This window comes from Protopterus annectens, chromosome 6.part1 (genome assembly GCF_019279795.1).
Source record: "Protopterus annectens isolate FY-2018-M chromosome 6.part1, PAN1.0, whole genome shotgun sequence".
Taxonomy (NCBI): domain Eukaryota; kingdom Metazoa; phylum Chordata; order Ceratodontiformes; family Protopteridae; genus Protopterus; species Protopterus annectens.
The window spans coordinates 193348314-193369702 of record NC_056738.1 but is presented as its reverse complement, the minus strand read 5'-3'; the positions used below and the strand labels follow the sequence as shown (position 1 = coordinate 193369702).

Sequence of the window (21389 nt, the reverse complement as noted above, 5' to 3'; positions counted from 1 at the left end):
AAGGGTATTTTATTTTGCTGCTGAGCAGTACAAGGGCCCTGTCAGACAGAGTGAATAAGACACTTTTAAGCAGTTGTAAGCGGGTTTGCGTGATGCTTAGCGATGCTAAGCTAAGCTAAGCTTAGCTTATTTTATTTTAGCGGTACTAAGCTAAGCTTGGCTTAGCTTATCATATCTTAGCAATGCTAAGCTAAGCACACACATGGGAACACTGGTGCAAACCCACTTACTACTGTTTACGAGTGCTCACACCCACTAACACCTGTGCTCATTTCTTTGACAGAAAAGTAAATGGGGAGATAGGACTGTGGTGATAAAGGGTGCACAAAGAGGGGAAGACAGTAGGGAAACCAGCTCGGGATGTACAGGATGGGTGTGGAGAAGGTCCATAGCTGCCCATTTCTTTATCAGCAATAGCTGTGCATATGCAATACATTAGGAGGGATATTTGAAAACTTCCACCCCTGAGAGAGGGGTGAGTACAACTAAGTATGTTGTACTACCAATTATGAATATCAGGCACATGCACTGTTTGTGAACTGCTATACTGTCATTAGTACGTTACTCACATCTGAACAGTTTGTGGTTTGTTTGTGTTGACATTGTCACAGTCTGCTCAGGACAACTGGACATAATTCACTACTGAGTATGCCTACCTACACCTTTGGTTGTGCCTGACTACATGGGTATATAGTACCTTTGGGTAGGGGTGCAGAACTGCAGAGTGCATTATTTATTATTGTGTGATGTTTATCTTGCTGAACATGCAGAGTTGCTGTGTACCTGTAAGTATATAAAGGATAGTAATCTGTCTGAGTAGCTCCCACCTGTGGTCATATCCAGATGGTAGTCAGAGGTTATCCTAGTATTCATTGACTGTGCACCACACCAGTCTTTTCAGCACCTGAACAATGGCATTGTCACAGGTGGTTGCTAGCAGTACATGGCTACTTCCTTTGATATTTCTGTGTTGTACTCCTACATAAGGGCATGCTTGTGGAATTCATTCTACAGCTATTCACAGAGTGTGTAACAGCAGACAGGCTGATATGCCTGTGTGTTTCTGACTCTTCCGGGCCTCAGATACTCTCAGGTATATATTTGAACAGCCTCAGGGAAAGGTACATATCAGTGGGATACACCTGTGATATATTTCAGATATTTTGCAGTTGCGACTTTGGAGGATTCTGAGCATATGTATTACTACACCTTTTCTGACGTGCAAGCAGTGTCTACTCTCACTTATTAACATTTATCATTAAGTGGAATTCCCCACCTTTCTGCCTACTGTTACTACATTTCACAGGGAGTCTGAGGGGCACAGCTAACATCTGTTTGCAAATCAGGGACATCCCTATAAACCAGTCACAGTTGGGAGGTCTGGCCTCTGACCTATTCAAATATGCCAGTGTTTATCCTGCTCTGGTACTGTGTGGGGTTTGTAAGGTGCTACTGTAACATTATTATTATTATTCCCTACTAGCATGGCTGGTTCTCTTTTCACAGTCATGTCATGCAATTCCACAGCACTTGCTGGTTAAGGGCCACAGAACATGATTTGTGTTATGCCATTCCTATTCTCCCTTTACATTCACTCATTGTAGTGCATGATATATTTCTTTAAGCAACAAGTTATTGTATATCTGCTGTGGTGTAGTGGTACTTCATGCAGACTGGTTAGCCTAAGGTCTGGGGTTCGAGACCGACAGGTGTATTTTATTATGCTGCTGAGCAATACAAGGGCCCTGTCATACAGAGTGACTAAGGCACTTTTAAGGAGTAATAAGCAGGTTTGCGTGGGTTTGTGCAATGCTTAGCTACGCTTAGCTAAGTGCACACATGCGCACACTCGCTTAATCCCGCTTACTACTGCTTAAAAGTGCTTATTCCCGTTAACCCCATGCTAATTTATTTTAAAGAAAAGAATATGGGGAGATAGGAAAGTGGTGAAAAAGGGGGCACAGAGTGGGAAAGACAGTAGGAAAACAAGCTTGAGATACGCAGGAAGGGTGTAGGGAAGGCCCATAGCTGCCCATTTCTTTAACAGCAACAGCTGTGCATATGTTGAAAATTTGGAGTGAGATTTGAAACCTTCCACCCCTGAGACAGGGGTGAGGACAACATAGTTTGTTGCACTGCCAATTAGAATTATTGGTGTACATATCCAATGGACATGTGTGCGAAATGGGAAGCTATGTATAGGGCGTAATTTTTTTTCGGGTACAGATTGCCTTTTTTTTTTTTTTTTTTTTTTTTCAGGTGAGAGTGGTAAGTGAGGCAGAGGAAGTAGGTATATGTGGGGAGGTAGGCTGGGGAGGTAAACAGACAAGACAAAGAAGAAGCATACAGTGGTGAAATATGACACATGGGGTGGGTGAACACAATTGACGGGGAAGGTTGTTTGGAAATCGCAAGCCCATGAGCCCACAGATGGTAACAGTGGAACCAAGATCCCCACCCATGGGCAGTCACCACTGCACCTTCACAGCCCCGAGGGTTGCTGTGCTGGGGGCTGAGTAGGACGGGCAGGCTCACTCGAGAGACACGCCACTCTCGCCTCAAGCTGGCATAGGGGATCAGCGACTGAACACTGGCTCTACCTACGCACCACAGCCCAGACCCATCGAAGGGTGACAGGTGGCCCTTCTCCACCCACGCTTGCACGGGGGGATGAGCCCAATCCCCTGCAGCACTTCCACCTGAAGGTGGCACAGGACCAGCGGAGGAGGGGAGCCCGGGCTGGGCACCAGAGCTGCTGGTGCCAGGTGCACTCGCCAACTGAGGAGGGACAGGTGGGTCCGCTGGGACCGGCCTTCCCATACGTTCTGTGATTAGGTGTGTTTAATTACAACATAAACAACATCATTCCAGATTAGTTGTAACAGCATGCAGTAATATTCCCGTTAACCCAACACACCAAGGTTCCAACAGTTGAACAGCAAGCATAACACATGCATAGATTGAATGACAGTGGATATTCCAACAGCATTCAGGGATGTTTGGTAGCAACAGGCCACCATGAACGTGGTGTTTGAACAGGGCACATGCATCAACATTTATGCAAATATATATAAAACAATAGGACATATGTCCCAACAAATATTTAAGATTACACATACCCATTGAGGTGTGGAATTGCATGGATTATGCACAAACAGTAGGGTGTAGAAAAAACCTCTGTTAACATCTTTAAACACTTTTACTCTACACTACATTCCTAGTGACTGCAGGTGTATATTCCCTACATGTATTATTACACTTCTCACCATACATTAACGCATCTGACTGCGGATCAGAAGACTGTAGGTTCGACTCCTGGCTGGCTCGCCATTGAAAAAATTACATGGAGCTGCTTACTCTTACTTGCTGCTTGCTGTGGGATGGATTTGCAGTGTTCTTAAGACACTAAGTCTTGCTGGCTGGATTCTGCTAAAATTCAAAGTCTGGTTATATTTGCATTCACAGTCTGTTGCATACAGAAACTTGCAGAATATACACTGATGAGAGAATATACTTTGCAGCATCAACTTTAGAGAGCAGTAACAAATAACTTTTTATAATAAACCAAACGGAACCACGTTGCAGCTTAAAAGTACTGTTCCAACTTTACTTCTCATATAGTACAGATGATGTGAGAGATATAACATTTACCTTAGGACTTGTGTCCCTACCATACCTCTAACATAACTGGATTTATACACCTCTTTATATACAGTTTTAGTCCTTTAGAAACAATACTAAGCTTCCTTGTTTAACAATGTCTTGTAAGAGACCAGCTTTTCTGACAGTGCGAATATCCTGTAACAGTGTCCTGATGTCCATGTAGAAAAACATATTTTTGAGGAAACACATTGTTCTGTATTCTATTTGGATCTGTGTATATGAACATATGTTCTTGTTCCAATGCTGATAAGCATATCCTGTTTTTTATGCAGAAAAACATATTTTTGAGAAAACACATTGTCAGAGATCAGCTTTTCTGACAGTGTGAACATCCTGTATTTTATTTGGATCTTTGTATAAAAACATCTGTTCATATCCTGTTTTTCATGCAGAAAACATATTTTTGAGAAAACACATTGTCACAGTGTCATAAACATATCCTGTTGTTTTAGGAAACATATTGTGTCCATCCTGTTATTTTAGGAAACATATTGTGTCCATTTTTATATGCAGAAAAGCATGTCAGTGTTCTTTAAAAGCAGATTTTGCATTTTTGCTCTTGCATACATCCTGTTTCTGAGTCTGTAAGGGAAAAATGTCCATTCAGCAGATTCCTTTTCCAAGCCATGGTCATTTAGTATGACTGCTGATCACATATTACTAAACTCTGTTTCTGCATTTAAGCAAGCCTTTTCTTTCAGCATATTTACAACATAATTAATTTCAGACTAATATTAATAAAATCTAACAGTGGGTTTGGCTAGTTCAATATATCTACTTGACCGATATCTGACATACTAACTGTCCAAGATGCAGATGTTACTGCTACATATTTCATGGTTGCATTTATATTTCTTTATCTACATATCTGGATGTTTTCACATGACATTTTCACTTCAGTTTGTACAGAACCCTGCATTTATTGAAGCACAATCACTTTTCTGGGGAACATAGCATGCTACTCGTGTGCCAGATTTACTTATGCATGCCAGCCAGTAACTGACTGTTGAGGACTGTATATATGTTTCACAGCTACTAGCACTTCCATCACCCACTTTAAATGGGAATGCACAACTCTGGGTTGCCTGTACCTTTTCAAACAGTACTGTTTGTATAATGCAAGGGTACAACAATCTTTCAGACTCTGTGACACAGACACAGTCTGGGTTTTAGACCTTTATTAATGAAATTACACACTTTTCCACAGGCTCACTCCTTTATTTGTTTTAACAGTGTATATGGCAGACATGTTCAAGACATATTATACCTTTATTAATAGGTTAGCACAGTCTTTTTTCAGGCTCACTCACTTATTTTATATGACAGTGCCTGCAGAGATATCATTCCAGACATATGTTACCTTTCTTAATGGGTTATTTATTTATTTTTTTTCTCTTACTATATTATTTATAATGAGAAATAGTTCCTCTGCCTAATGTTTCAAACTTGCTGTAGTATATGTAAATGGTGCCAGAGGAAGCATTTTACATCCAGAATATAACACTTTAAAATAAAAAAAAATCCAGGTATTTATTTTTTCAATCCCTTATTACAAAAATGTTTGATTTGTTGCCATTCACTGGAGACTAAAGATATTAAATAACGACAAACATTTGAATTTGAGACTTTTATTTCCTTCAGAAAATTCATGTTAACACAAATACTTTTATTTAAGCAAGTTTGTAATTTTATAAGAGCAATAATTAAAATCTGTTCCTATTTTTAAGCCTTTGTTCCCCCCTTATTTTAGGCTTTATCAAGATTTCTTCAACTGAAAAGTCCAGATGTATGCAAACGCCTTCACTGCTGCTGGCAGTGTTTGATATCTCTCTCTCCCTCTCTCTCTCTCTTTCTCGCTCTCGCTCTTGCTCTCGCTCTCACACTCACACTCTCCCGCACACAGACACACACACACACACACACACACACACACACACACACACACACACTTCAGAACCCAAATCATTTAAAATATGCTCCTATTTTGAGCCTTTGTCTCCTGTTAATTTTAGGGTTATCCAGATACCTTGAGCCAACAGCAGAGATACACAAACCCATACCTCTCAACTGTACAGATTTTTGCCTCATATTTTTGGTCTGTCTCCCATAAAATTGTGGTTTTCTAGCAAATCATTGAGGGTTGTAGTCAGAAAATAATGACAGATATTTGAGTTTCAGACTTAATACAGTACAGAAAATTTATGCTAATGTAAAACTTGCTATTCTACCTACTTTCTAAGTTTGTAAGGGCAATATTTAAAAAGTGCCCCTATTTATGGTCCTTTGTTCCCCCATTATGTAGAGCATTGTCCAGATTTCTTGCTGTAGTTGAGAGGTATGCACAAACCTCAACTGCTGCCGTGGGATCACTTGCTCTCTGTCACTCTTCACTCTCTCTAACACATACAGTTCATTCTACTTTCATACACGCATTCACTCACACAGGCAGAAGAAACATAAACGGACATACATGCACGCACACTTTTTTTCTGTTTTATTTTCTTACACTCTCTAAACAGCTGCTTAGCGAGTATAAAATAATAATGCGCTCGATCTCTCTCTCACTCTCATATATGCATACACTCTCACACACTCAGGGTCCTAGTGTTACAGTTTAGAATTTCTACTTCTTCCAAACTAAATTTGTTTGTAAAGCTGTACTAATGAATATGCAAATAATTGCTTAAATACAAGAATACTAATCATATCACTGAAATCCGTGAACATTACAAGCTTACAATGAGAATTAAAATAATTAGTTTATCAAATGTCACTGCTTTCATTATATTAAAAGCCGTTAATCATGACTTGTCTACCTATTTACTCCTTCAACAAGCATATCCGTGGACTTTTAAAATCAGTTCCTTGATTTTACAGTCATATGTGTGTGTGTGTGTGTGTGTGTGTGTGTGTGTGTGTGTGTGTGTGTGTGTGTGTGTGTGTGTGTAAATGCATATGTGTGTGTGTGTGTGTGTGTGTGTGTGTGTGTGTGTGTATGTGTATGTGTATGTGTATGTGTGTGTGTGTGTGTGTGTGTGTGTGTGTGTGTGTGTGTGTGTGTGTGTGTGTAAATGCATATGTGTGTGTGTGTGTGTGTGTGTGTGTACATGCATATGTGTGTGTGTGTGTGTGTAAATGCATATGTGTGTGTGTGTGTGTGTGTGTGTGTACATGCATATGTGTGTGTGTGTGTGTGTGTGTGTGTGTGTGTGTGTGTGTGTGTGCATGTGTACATGCGTGTGTGTGTGTGTGTGTGTGTGTGTGTGTGTGTGTGTGTGCATGTGTACGCATGCGTGTGTGTGTGTGTGTGTGTGTGTGTGTGTGTGTGTGTGTGTGTGTGTTTATGTGTATGTCTTCACAGAATAATATCCCAGCCAGGATTTATTCCTGCCATATGCCTGTTGCTTGCCAGGCTAGGCTACAGCTCTCCCAGATCTTGATATGGATAAAACATATATTGAAAATGGATGGAATGGATGCTAGTTAAATACATTGTGTCACATCTCACAAATGTTTTACATTATTCCTGTGATGTGAGTACAAGTGGTACTGTAATAATATATATACTGAAGAAAAGTTTCAGAAGCTAAATTTGTGTAGTATGGAAATAAAAGAGTAGGCAACAGCCAAGGAAGTCATGCACTGGGTCCTTCTCAACAAAATATCAAGGCAATTGAGACTGATTTCAAGTATTACAGTGAAAGAAGGGAAATGGAAGGAAAAGTTTGAAAAGGACTCTCAAGAAAAGAAAACGCTTTTCTTACTGTGTCAACAACAACATTGCAGATTGTCAGGCAAGGTGCTCCTGAGGGAAGTGAAAAGTCATTGTTCAGTATCATCAGAAAAGATGCGTTGAAGTTGAGAGCACACATTTTTCTGGAACCCAAAATGTCATGCCATTAAAATTGTACGCAGGCTGTGCAGAGTCTACAAATACTTACATCAGTAATTTTTGTTAGTGGAAAAGAAGAAGCGCAGGAGCTGGAATATCTCCTTACAACACAGTGATGCTAAATGCTACGAGTAGTCATGAATGTTGTCCAAAGCATACAATTGCACTCCATTTGCTTGCCATTGTTTTGTCATTTTTTTCCTTATGCTATTTTCTGTAATATACATTTACATACATAAAAGAGCATGATAAACCTAACAAAGATAAAAGCTGACACGTAGAAGCCCAGGAATATTCATCAAAATCCCCACAGAGACAGGATCTAGCTGGACAGGGTGAAGATGGGAAGGTTTGCCGAAATGTTGTCCAGTTTCTTGAATGAATGTTGCCTTTAGAAAGGACAGAAATCTCAAGTTCATGTGTTCATAGGTAAGTACTGAGCTAGCTGCCTTTGCAGGCTATTTTAAGGCTAGCCAGTTTCACTTCAAAGGTAAGAATCAAACTGTATACCTTCTGTCTGTCAGATGAATACTTTAAACATTTTGTCAAATACCATCGTATACGTTTTGCTGTTTGGTTCGTGTTTCAATGTTTCAGCAAAACGACTTGTTTTTGTACCAGCTTTTCTGCTTAGAAGGAGCAGTCACCATTAGGGAAAGACCATTGTAAGGGTAAAATATTTCCACTTTAACATCCCAGGGATAAGACAAATTATCATTGTGTTGTCAATCGAAAACAAAGGTAATACCACCAGACTGCAAACATCTTCCATGCAGCAGATTTTCTGTAACTAAGCATACTGCTAGTTACATGGTGATCTTGACCAAGTATTTACAGCCCAAAAATAATTGAAAAAAGGCATCTGCTTTTGTAACTTATAATGATGACAAACATAGCTGTTGAACTCTTACTGCAAGACATCTGGACAAAGCCTGATATAGTGAGGGGGACAATGGCCCAAAAATAGGGACAGATTTTAAATATTGCTCTTATTTACTAAATTAACAGGGTTTGTGTTAACATCCATTTCTGAAGAATTTGAAATCTGAAAGTCAAATGTATGTCATTATTTACTGACTTCAGTCCTAAGATCATCCCAGCGATTTGACAGAAAACCACAAATTTTACAAAGAACAGACCAAAGAATAAAATATGGGCATTCTGCGAAAATCTAAACAGTTGAGAGACAACTACCAATGAGATTCTGTCTATGAGGTCTTCAGAAAAGAGGTAGTGTTTGCAACACATGAACTTATAATACAAGTCCTTTGACTGCTGTGTCATTTAAGTCTGTTCAAATTGCAATAATAATGAAAGGCAACTATCTCACCATTAAGAACTGTATATGCCTTGGTTTCAGCACTACACTTCAGAGAGAAAGTTATTAGTTACACTGCAGATAGTACAGAGGTAGGAGACATGAGACACCAACACAAATAATTTGGAGGAAATGTATTACAAAATGTCTACAAGCTAATATAGTTACAGTATTTTATTAGTTCTGTTATTCGGTTATTCTGTTATGAAATACACCTAAACACTTTCAAAATGACGATTACATGATGTTGATATGGCACTATATATCAAAATGTCAGGAAGTAAAGATTCTCTCATCAAGTCAGGCTGTTATTAAGTCAGGCAAACAGTTTTGGTCAGTAACAGATGTACACAAGCATCCGATGTCTTAATAGAGAGTCAATTCCTCTAAAAGAACTGTGATCTTATATAGTGTTATACTTGCAAATTCATTTTGATATTACAATTTTAAAGTTTATTATCGCACATCCAACTGTTAAAATGAACAATCTGATACATTTCATTATCACACTGCATATGTTTCATAACCCTAAACTGCTGCAAAGAAATAGCAGCTTCAAAGCTAAATTTTGTTTCATACCACATGCAGCTAGGTTTACAAGAGTAAGTTATTTAACCAGTTCCCCTTGCTGTGTAACATAAAATTTAATGCAGACATAGCTTAATAACAGCACTGCTATTACAAAGGTAAAATTATGTAGTGCTAGTGATAAAACTAGGTTTCTGCAGCAGCACAGCTTAATCTAATGAGACAACATGCTACGCTTCTTCTTTCGGCTGCTCCCGTTAGGGGTCGCCACAGCAGATCAACTGTTTCCATTTCTTCTTGTCCTCTGCATCTTGCTCTGTCACACCAACCACCTGCATGTCCTCTCTCACCACATCCATAAACCTTATCTTAGGCCTTCCTCTTTTCCTGTTACCTGGTAGCTTCATCCTTAGTATCTTTTCCCCAATATACTCTGCATCCCTCCTCAGCACATGTCCAAACCAACGTAATCTTGCCTCTCTGGCTTTGTCTCCAAACCTTCCAATCTGGGCTGACCCTCTAATACACTTAATTCCTAATCCTGTCCACCCTCATCATACCCAGTGCAAATCTTAACATCTTCAACTCTGCCATGTCAAGCTCTGACTCCTGCCCTTTTGTCAATGCCACTGTCTCCAACCCATATAACATAGCTGGTCTCACTACCCTCTTGTAGACCTTCCCTTTCACTCTTACTGGTACTCGTCTGTCACAAATCACTCCTGACACTCTTCTCCACCCACTCCATTCTGCCTGTACTCTCTTCTTCACCTCTTTTCCATACTCACCATTATTCTGAACTGTTGATCCCAAGTACTTAAACTCATCCACCTTCACCACCTCTACTCCCTGCAGCCTCACCATTCCTCTATCCTCCCTCTCATTCACACACATATATTCTGTCTTAATCCTGCTGACCTTCATTCCTCTTCTCTCTAGAGCATATCTCCACCTCTCCACTGTCTCCTCCACCTGTTCCCTACTCTCACTACAGATCACAATGTCATCTGCAAACATCATAGTCCACGGGGACTCCATGCTACACTTTTAACTCTAATTATAATAAATGTCTGCAGTGCTAACTTTAACTCTAATACAACATTATGCATATTAAGGGCTGCAGAATCATATATATTATACTCTGCTTAAGAGGCATCCCAACTACTTACACAGGCAAAGAGTGTGTCTGGGCTTCCACAGTATGCTACTCTGATAATCCTAATATAGTACTTAATTTCTCTACTTGAAACTATAAATTCATGTACAAACATCACTGATGAAAACATTTCCTATTGCTATGATAAAACTAATTTATAAAACCCTGAACTGCTAACTCAAGTCACAAAAACCCTGAAATAAGTAGAATCTCAAATGCTAAATTCCTGCAATCTGTTCAGAATTACTAAGTGAATATTTGAATATTTTGCATAGGTGGACAGTGGTCTCTCCTTTGGTGGTCGTATCGCCACAGTGGTCGGGAGGTCCTTCTGCGTGGTGCACCTCTTCATAGAGGGGTTCTCATCCAGGAAGGGGGAGGTCATTGTTCCCCTCTGCTCGACACTCATTGGACCCATTGTAGAGTGCAGTGCCCCTTTTGGAATGTACCTCACAGGACGTCTGCGGCAGCTGTGGGGACCACAGAGGTGCCTCACGGGTAGGATTGCTGGCCTCGAGCAGATGCCCTGCACTGGCCAACTTGGGGAACTCCAGCTTTGCTCCATGGCATGTCGCCTGCTCCGAGGTGGTCTCTGCCTGATGTATGGGGCTGTGTCAGTCCCAGAGCTGTTGGACATGCTACACCTGGGGAGGTCCCAGTCCCTTCGAGGTGCACTCTCTGGGGACCTGAACCTTGTTGCCACAGTGGACGGGACATGCTGGAGGGATGGATTCCTGTCCCAGAGACTTCCCATGCTCTGGAATGGGCTATCCATCTGTATCGGGCAAGGTTCTTCATTGGCACTCTTCAAGAGAAATCTTGATGAGTGGATGGGAAGTGGGAGGTACACCCCGGGGATCACTTCTGTGTCTGCTCAACAGTGGCACAGGAGAATGGCTTTCTTGGGTGGCATAAGCTGGGGAACCTTGTTGGCTGGGCTTACAGAGGCTCTTGGGCTGAAAGCCTAGTACCTACCTATGAACCTATGAACCTATACTGCTCCACTCTCTACTGTGATTATCAACATTGATATGCATATGGTTGACAGAAGCCTGAATCTCCAACAGGTGAACAAGTGATGTTGACACAAACAGATTATCCCATACATTACAAAAGTGCCTAATGGAAAAAATATGGAAATTCTGAACAGTTTTTGAGGGTACAAGTTCTCCTGCACCTTCAGTGTCATGAATTTTGTCCCCTCTCCACACTGTTGCTTTTTAAATATTCCAAATCTGACATTGTACAACCTTGGGACAAATGAAATACCTGGTTTTGTTAGTTTGTACTGGGAAATTGAGTGGCTTTTTAGCAACAGTCATATCAGAATGTCACAAATGCACACTTTAAATAATTACAAAATGCTTACTTTTAGAGCCATAATATATCAATTTATTCATTGTAGATGCCCTTGGTTGGATTAGAACTTAAATTCATACAAGACAATTAACTATGTACTCAAACCTGACTAATGCTTAGCACTGATTTATACATATGATACTTTTGAAATTATATTATATAAATAATACATATTAATAATTGTGACATTGTGTACCCAAAATATAACTTCATTGTTCTAAGGCATTAATACATATATCATTTATATTTCATACACTCCCTTTAAGTCCAGACGATTCTCCTTGTTTAATCTTTGCAAAGGATGGAAACGACCAGGCATGCCAAAGTACCAGGTATGAGATTTGATCAGTGAGGAAATATCATACCTGGTACTTTGGCATGCCAAAGTACCAGGTATGAGATTTGATCAATGAGGAAATATCTGGGGATGAGAATCTAGCATACCGCCTGATACACCAAACATTTATAGACACTTTAAATGATGTGATATATAGATACTCTGTAGAAAAAAATAATATAAAATTAGCTAGAATATTTACAAACCTTGAAGCTGCCAAACTCAAGCCAAATTTCCTTGTTTTCACAGAAACATTAATTTCTTATGAGCCAATAGCTTACCCGCTCATATTCTGTATTGGAAATCAGAGATGGAAGCTATATGAAGCAGACTGCAGCATTATTCAAGATGTGTACGACAAATATAACACAGCTTCATGGAAAATACACCAGTGATAACTCAGAAAAAAAATAATTGCCTTATATCAAAATATCAGCTACAGCAGCTGCATGTCTCAAAAAGATAATTTCAACTTATTCTCCCTATATCATTCCATTTGGCAAAGAGTATAATACCAAATATTTCAAGGAATTCACAGTATGCATTGCTCTGTTGGTGATATCCTACTGACAGACACATATTATGTCAATCTGATTAAAATAATACATAAGTTCATAGATAAGTAACATGCTAGCTGCCTTTATGGGCCATTTTAAGTCTAGTCAATTTTTCTTTCAAAAGTGTGTGTGCGTGTGTGTGTGTGTGTGTGTGTGTGTGTGTGTGTGTGTGTGTGTGTGTGTGTGTGCACGCGTATTGTATGCACACACACACACACACACACACATATATATATATATATATATATATATATATATATATATATATATATATATATATATATATATATATAAAACTCCTTGTTGCTTCTTCAGCCTTCAGCCATCAACCACCATTGGTCCAGTCCAGATTACTGAAGTGATATTTAGCTGACCTCTTGGGCAACATATCATTAGGTTGATGTCTGTGGTGTGCAAATGAAGGAGGCACACAGGTACCTTTTACTTGCAAATGCTACACAGCCATGTTTTCTCATGCTGGCAGGATACCTGTGCACAGCCTTGTTCTGTCATGGTGACAAAAAACCTGTGCACTGCCTTGTTCTGTCATGATGAAAGGAGATCTGTGCACAGCCAAGTTCTCTCAGACTGATGGCAGACCTGTGCATAGTCATGATCTGTCATTCTGACAGGATACATGTGCACTGCCATGTTCTATCATGCTGACAGAAGACCTGTTCACTCTCTTGTTCTATCATGCTGGCAGGAGACCTGTGCACAGCCATATTCTCTCAGACTGACAGGAGACCTGTGCACCATCATGTTCTATCATGCTGACAGGAGACCTGTGCACAGTCATGTTCTATCATGCTAACAGGAGACCCATATACAGCCCTGTTCTGTCATGCTGACTCGACACCTGCTCACCTGATTAAAAACAGGCCAGTCTCATTCTGTAAAAACTGGGATGTATAGATGCCTATGCACCATCTGAGAAGCATGGCAGCTGCAGAGACATCCCCAGAGTACAAAGCTTCAATGTCATCATTTGTTCTAAGAGCAATGGGCACTGTGCAGCTGCATTGAGAGTCAGAGAGGAAACAGATGCCTGATGGTGGATAAGTGCTTCTTCAATGAAGGAAAATGCAAGAATGGGAAGTTCTAACAGGCTTGGCAGTACAAACTGACATGTCACTGTAATGAAATAGCTGTAACTGTAGCTGTAGCATGAGGACAGCCACTCCAAAGAGCCACTAGGTATCATCATGACCCTGGGCCTTTCCAGGTATCAGTTATAAAAGCCATGGCTATTTAAAGGGAGAGCAACAGAGAAAAAACTGCAATGTCCTCTGCCAAACTATGCAGACTACATATGAGCTAGAGGATAAGGCAATTTAGAATTTTCCTGCAAAAGGAGCCCTAGGATAATAAATTCACCAATGCATGTAATTACAAGCTACATTAGTGAAGGACACTATAGTTACCATGAAGGATGTTTGCCCATCCATTTTCCCACTGTACCCATGTCCCTCTTGACACGTTAGCACAAAAAACATGGGTGGCTTGTTGTGATAATGAGATCACACTGCAATCTGTAAAATCTCAGCAACTCCGAATGAATTATGGATGGAATCTTTCCCATTCTACAAGGCTTTGCTGAGAAAATGCAAAACTAAGATGGTACCTCTGTGCTTCTGCTTAATTTCTCTTACAACATAGGTGTGCTATAATGAGATGTTGTCAAGACTGCTAAAATTCATAGAAATGAAGGACTTAAACCTGAAATCAACTTTTATAAGATATGACACCAAGAACACAACTATCAGTAGCTTTAATTCTGCCTTCCCTGGCACTGATCTCAAAAGATGCAGCTTCCTCCTTGCACAGGTCCTAATGAGAGTAGAAGGCAATCTGAACAGCTTGCCATTGAGTATCATAACAGCTTATGCTTCTTATCTGAGGTGAGGGACCTTCTTGTCCCGAGTTATTTGTTCAAAAGGGCTTACAGATAGTGAACAGCACTTTGCTTGAGTGTGTGAAATCCTTACTGGACAGAATTATATTCTCAACTAGCTATGCAAGTATTGAAAATTTGTTCTTTAGGAAATGTCACCTTCCTCCAAAGCATGCTGTATCTTTCTGAAATATGAAGTATCGTCTTGTAGACAACTTCCCTGTCACTCAAAACTATGTGCTAGCATGGCCTAATCACCTGAGAGGACTGCTTGGCAGGAGACAACGAGAATATTTACATTGCTTCATGTCATCTGGCAGCAGACCAATCAGGTGAAATATACTAGTGTATTGATAATGCATGAAAATCTTCCACAATCAAAAATGAATAAACAAGCAAACAGAAACAATAGACTGCAATCACTTGTGAGCAGAAAGCAACAATACAGCAGATATTCTGAAGGCTATGGCAATAAGTTAATGACACTACTGGGTATACAACATAAAAGACACAACTGAACAACTCATTGGGTGGGGGTATGGGCAGTCACATTTTCATAAAATGTATCATTTTATTTATTTATTTACTTACTTACTTACTTATTCTCCACTTCTGCACTACAGAGGTTAACCAAATGAGAGAGCTAGTAAATGTTAATTTGACAGTCTCAACCTGACCAAATGTCAGCTGTTGGTAAAACAAGGTTTGACAGCATATCATAATTAATTTATGTCAGTCTGTTTTCTAATATTTCTGAAAAGTATGATACCTTAGTGCTTAGCGACCTTTTCTGCATGAATGTCATATACTCAGTGTTGCAAACCCATTGATGCTCACTTAAAAGTTTATACACCAGGATATGAATCCCAGTGATGCTACAGGGGTCATTTAATGTATTTATATATGTATTTGTTGTTTTTATTAATGAACTGGTCCACTGCAGTTTTTTTTTTCATTCTTTCCACTCATGACCCATGTCCAAAGTACAAGGGTAAGTATATGCAGTTTAGTATAACCATTTCATTCATCATATTTTGGGTAAATCCACTCAGACATAAGAAAACATGGGACATCTTATTCTACACAGACAGTAATGGGCTTTCAGAATCCATGAACTATAAGTCTGAAATGTTAACTAGTCACATGGCTACCTTTGAAACTTAACTTTGTTTGAGCTGTTCTGTTCAAGCGAAGTAAGTTTGATATCTACTGAATACCCGCCTTCAGTTATCTGGTATTACCAATAAAAACGGTTACATCTTTTTTTCTGAAGTAAGCAGTGTACAAATTACTTTTGATCAATGACAATTTCCTAACGAAAATTTACCTTGAAAATGTAATATACATTATAAAAAAAAATAGTCTGATATTTTTACACCTGAGGTTTAGGCTGATGTGGTATTTCATAGTTCCCTGCAAGTTGAATAAAATACCTGTAATTACTCATATGCTGAAGATATGAAAGAAAAAGGGGTAGTGTGAACAAAAACTAAACAAATGAAGTCTGTATTTTACTGTTATCACAGAGACCATAGCTCTCAACTGTCCAGGATTGGCAGAATGTCCAGATTTTTGTTTCATATTTTTGGTCTTTCTTAAAATTTGTAGTTTTCTGGCAAATCATCAGTCACTGCAATCATTAACTAATGACAAACATTTGAGTTTCAGGCTTCATATTCTTAAGAACATGCATGATAACACAAAACATGTTATTCTAACAACTTTCTAAGTTTATAAGAACAATATTTAAAATCTGTCCCTATTTTTGAGCCTTGGTCCCTCCATTATTTTTGATATCATCCGGATTTTGTTCTGCTAAGAGATGGAGAGGTACAACAGAGACCCAGACTACACTGATGCAGATGTAAGATAGTTCTTGTAAAATGTATATGTGTGACTTAAGCTTACTTTAAGACATATGATTGCAGCAGGGAAAAGAAGTAAAGAGTACCTCATAGATACAGGTACTCACTTCTGCTATGAAGGGAGACTTAGTAACTGACTATATTATTATGTATCTCATTCCCAGCACAGCTGCAAGGCAACAAATGAAGCAGTTAATAAAACCATTCAGCTACATGCCTGAGTACACGATAAAGCCAATTAGCTATTATATCCTGAACGATAGTGGGTGTCCCAGTGAATACGCTTCCTGTTGGTCCTTCCAGCATAACTACCAACAGAATGCTGCTCCCTCCCATTAAGCTACACCCGTAGTGGCACCTAGTCTTATTTTCTGTCAGGCTTTGGGAGTAGATGAGGAAAGACTTAAACACAGCTTTGTTATTTATAAGCAGTATTTGCAACATGACGAGGATACCTCAAACAGTACTTTGTGTGCTAAAGGAAGAAGCCTGAATTTGTTAGGATGTATTTGACAGTTCGTAAGACCTTTTCCATCATGTTTTATTTACAAGGACTTAGCAGTCAAAAGTGATTCATCTATAGTGCCTTAGGTTGTATAACAACTATTCAAATGTGTACCATTTAGTAATGCAACACTCATTTTTATTATACAATATTATCTAAAGGTTTTTAATGCCCAGCTGCACACAAAGTGAGCCAAATGCACTGAGAGGGTGATAGCACCACAAATAAGGAATTATTTTCTAAGAATTGTTGATGCTGAGCTTGCCTACCCTTTCCTGAACCTCAGCTACCTGAGGATCCATTTTCTTAAGCCTCAGCTCACAGATTACTGTTTTCAGTTGGAAATCATTACTGGTACAGTTTCTAAGTATGTACCAGCAGTAATTCCTTTGGTTTGGGAAATGTCTCCCTTCTCTGTGTTTGTGTGACCTTAAAGTTTGGAGTATATATGGGGTCTTGTCACCAACATGAGGGAGGTGCAGACCTCCAGCTAGAAAATACCTACTTTTGAGTCTCTTCATTGAGGTTTATCCTGATTAGTTAAACTCAGTGAGTTAAGACCTTGGCATGTTAAACTATGGGCATTAGTAGGTGACGTCTTTGCACATAATAATGGTGACAGCATACCGTATGCTCTATGCATATAAATATTAAAGTCACAAACAGCAGCCTTAATGCTCTTTTAGATATATAAATAGCCATGTCTGCACTGGTTTTGCACTTATTCAAAGTTAATGTGAAATAAGTTGTGAACATCATTAGATATTGCTATTCAAGGATTATTATGCAAAGCATATTCTTAAGGCACATCTGACTGCAGTGGTAACATACTTCATTTATCTTTTTATCTGTTGATATAGATGTATTAAGACTACTGAACAGTTAGAAAAGTCAGGCTAAAATGGAAGCTGGGTGGATATGGGGATTAACAGCAATATTATGAGCAGACTAGATGTATCTTACTACTTCACTGACCATTAAATGAAACATTTGTTTGCTTTTGTCTGTGGCCACTCTCTTTAGCTTCCTGTGGACGAGCATGTAGCAAACTATCCTGACAATGATTGGGATTTAGTAAACTCCCCTGCTGTCAGCTGCCATTCAAGCTCACTGAGAACACATAATATAAATAATGAATAGGATTCTACATTAGAATGAATACAAAATGGAATAAAAGAAATTATGTTCTTCTAATTATCTTTTTTTTTCAGGATTCCTGATCTACTTCAGCTATGGTATCCGTCACAGTGTGGAAGGACAGAGGCTACAAAGAAATCAGTGGCCAGACTCTTTAGGATTCATTAAGATGGAAGAAGTTGTCAAGAAACAACAAACTTGAAAACAAACGACCAGACAAACACACAGATACCAGTATAAGAACCTGAGTACATGTGGCAAGAGATGTATACAGTCATGCAGAAATAATTCCGTAGGATTTATGTTACATAAAAACTACAGAAATTTAATTTAGTTTTAATCATCCCTTCTTCTAAGGGCCACACTTTGAAGCTTCTGTTAATGGACAAGACTTAAGAATAATTATTCTTAGAATTTTTTTGGCGAATGCCTCGACTTCTGCACTGATATATTTTAAAACTGGACCAACTTTGTACTTTTGAAATTTTTGCAGTATTCTGTGAGTTGTGCATGCAGATTAGATTTTGAAATAGAGAGATGTCAAAGGTACTATATGTAAATCAATGCCTCAGCAAGGACCTTAAACTGACTTTCCAGTTAGGTTTTTGTAGTTTGTTCAGAACTGCATGTATGCGTGTGTGAGAGTGCATGTGTGTGTGTGTGTGTGTGTGTGTGTGTGTGTGTGTGTGTGTGTGTGTGTGTGTGTGTGTGTGTAATTTGACCAGAAATGCCAATGAGGAGACAACCATGAATTGTGCTCTAGGCCCATATTTGAGGAGGGCCTGTATTTCAGTGTTTAACAAAGTTAAGCATTAAAAATGCTTCAGAAAACATTTTTTCATGAAAATGGTTCCCATATTTTTTTTCTTATTTAAAGTTTGTTGACCAGGTTAATCCCACAAGGCCAATGGCATCTTTTCAAAGGAAACATGAGCTGTTTTGCATAATGACAAGGGATAATTTGGCCAGGGCACCAGGAAACGTCCCCTACTTTTTTATGATAAATGCGTTTGGATTATTTACATTCACGTGAGCTACCACCAACACATTGTTTTATCATTTCCTCTGAAGGAAGGTTAATTTTTTTATTCCTTTTTTAGTAACTCATTGCTCTTTGGGCTCACATAACAGGTCACAGAATGGAGAAAGCAATATGGTGTCTTGTGATCAGATCACATTCCTATCTTTTATGGCAGTGAACTGCATAAAACTAGCTGGAAGACTTTTATCTGGAACAAACTGAATTACTGCTTAAGCAAACATTGTAGTAGAATAAGAGAAAATGCCTGGACAAAATATAAAATGTACTTTACTAAATAATTACAATTAAATATAATAGTTTATGTAATTAAAACAGCATGGTACTAAAATTCATGTGATTGTCAACTATGATGATGCAAACTGCAAACCACATACTGAACGCTAGTTGCATGAAATTCACCCCGGGAAATGATATGTACATAGGGTGAATTAATGAGAGTAGTACATGTGGCATGGGGACACATGATCTGCTTCCCCTCTAACTTATTCTAAAATAATTGCCATATATACTTGCATGTTTGTTACATAATGTAATTACAAAAATTAAAGAGCATTTTCAACTCTTGGTACAATTTTGTGCCTAGCAATATTTCCTTTCAAAATTATTGCATGGAACAGACAGCTTATTTTTAATAATTAGTTCAACTGCATCTAAGAGAAGATCAAAGACAGCTTATTTAAATCACTGAGCATTTTTAAGTTAATACAAATAAAGTAAATTACCATAGCAGATTCTAATACACTGAACATTTCTTGCCACATGCTACTTCCCATGACAGTTCCAAAAGGCCAGCAAAAGAAGTATTGTACATGAGATATCTAGACACTTTGTGATGCTAGTTAATGACACTAGGGAGAGTCTGTTAGGTCACTGCTCAGTTCTACTTCCTGGTTCACTATATGCGTCAGTGGAGAACAAAATGTAATAAAACATGCCATACAGCTACTAAGGCTTTTTGTCATTGCAGCACCACATTTACACCTATTTTAAAAAAAAACAAGGCTGCCAAACTACTAATCTCAAAAATAATACAGGCATAACAATTCATGAGTTATATTTTAATGCCTAACTCAGCAATATTATGTGTACATTTGTTTTTCTTTTTCATTTACAGTCATCTCATTTTGGCACAGCAACAGCTGTTGTTAAGAAAATATTGTTTAATGTTGTACATTGCTGAGCTTTTTAAGAAATAAAATTATTAAAAACAGAATAATTTGAAACATTAAAATGGCTCTGGTTGTAAAGAAATAAAATAATTCAAAAGAAGAACTTAAGTATCATTATATAAAAACTACTAGCAACATTCTTGACCTGGTCATTACTAACATGGGCGACCATTGCTCTACACCAATAGTCAACCCCACTCAAGTTAGAACCGACCACAAACTAATCACCTTGGAAATCCACATCCTTCCCACTCCCACCCCCACCCCCCACAAAGGTAACTACCATGAAAAACTTCTCCAAAGCTAACTTTGGGCTCCTAAAAACAGAGGTTGCTAACTTTACAGCACCCATGCAAATGGAGAATAGTTGCATGACTGCCAAATCATACATGCACTGTACGAACACATACACAAATGCGTGGATTTTGCCATACCCGTTAGAAACAAGACGCTCTCCTCCAAACAAAAGGAAGCCAATCTGGTGGTCCCTTGCCATAAACAAACTTTACAACAGAAGGAGGAAACTGATGCGGAATAAGGTGAAGTCCCAAGACTGGAAAAACACCCTTATCAGCCTCAACAAAAAGTTGAGCTCCGTCATTAAATCCTCTAAAACTAGCTACGAAAACAGAATTGCAGCAGATAGTAAAGATAACCACAAGGCCTTCTATAGTTATATAAAGAATCTCCAGGGCAATACCCAGATTTGCCCTGAGCTACTTCACAATGGTACCTCCTATACTGAGCCAACAGATATTGCCAGTATACTGGCCGACAGATTCAGTGCCAACTTTACCTCTCCCCCTGCCCAAAGGACCAGTCACAATAGCAGTAGATTTTGAGGCACCCTGTATTACTGCTGCACAGGTTGAAGCAGCACTGTCCAGGACCAAGAATACAGCTTCTATGGGACTTGACAATATCCCTGGCTGTGTTCTACATGCACTACAGAGTGAACTGGCACCTC

The 21389-nt window shown here is 38.9% G+C and overlaps 1 protein-coding gene across 3 annotated transcripts in view; it reads left to right on the top strand.

Moving 5' to 3' along the window:
• LOC122805468 (cationic amino acid transporter 2-like) overlaps positions 1-20484 on the top strand; it is a 509319-nt gene extending 488835 nt beyond the window's left edge. For all 3 annotated transcript variants that reach the window (XM_044075647.1, XM_044075646.1, XM_044075648.1), the window contains one exon: positions 18286-20484. In XM_044075647.1, coding sequence (XP_043931582.1) covers positions 18286-18413 — 128 coding nt within the window. In that variant the 3' untranslated portion in view covers positions 18414-20484. The remainder of the gene's footprint in view (positions 1-18285) is intronic.
• Positions 20485-21389: the final 905 nt, after the last annotated feature.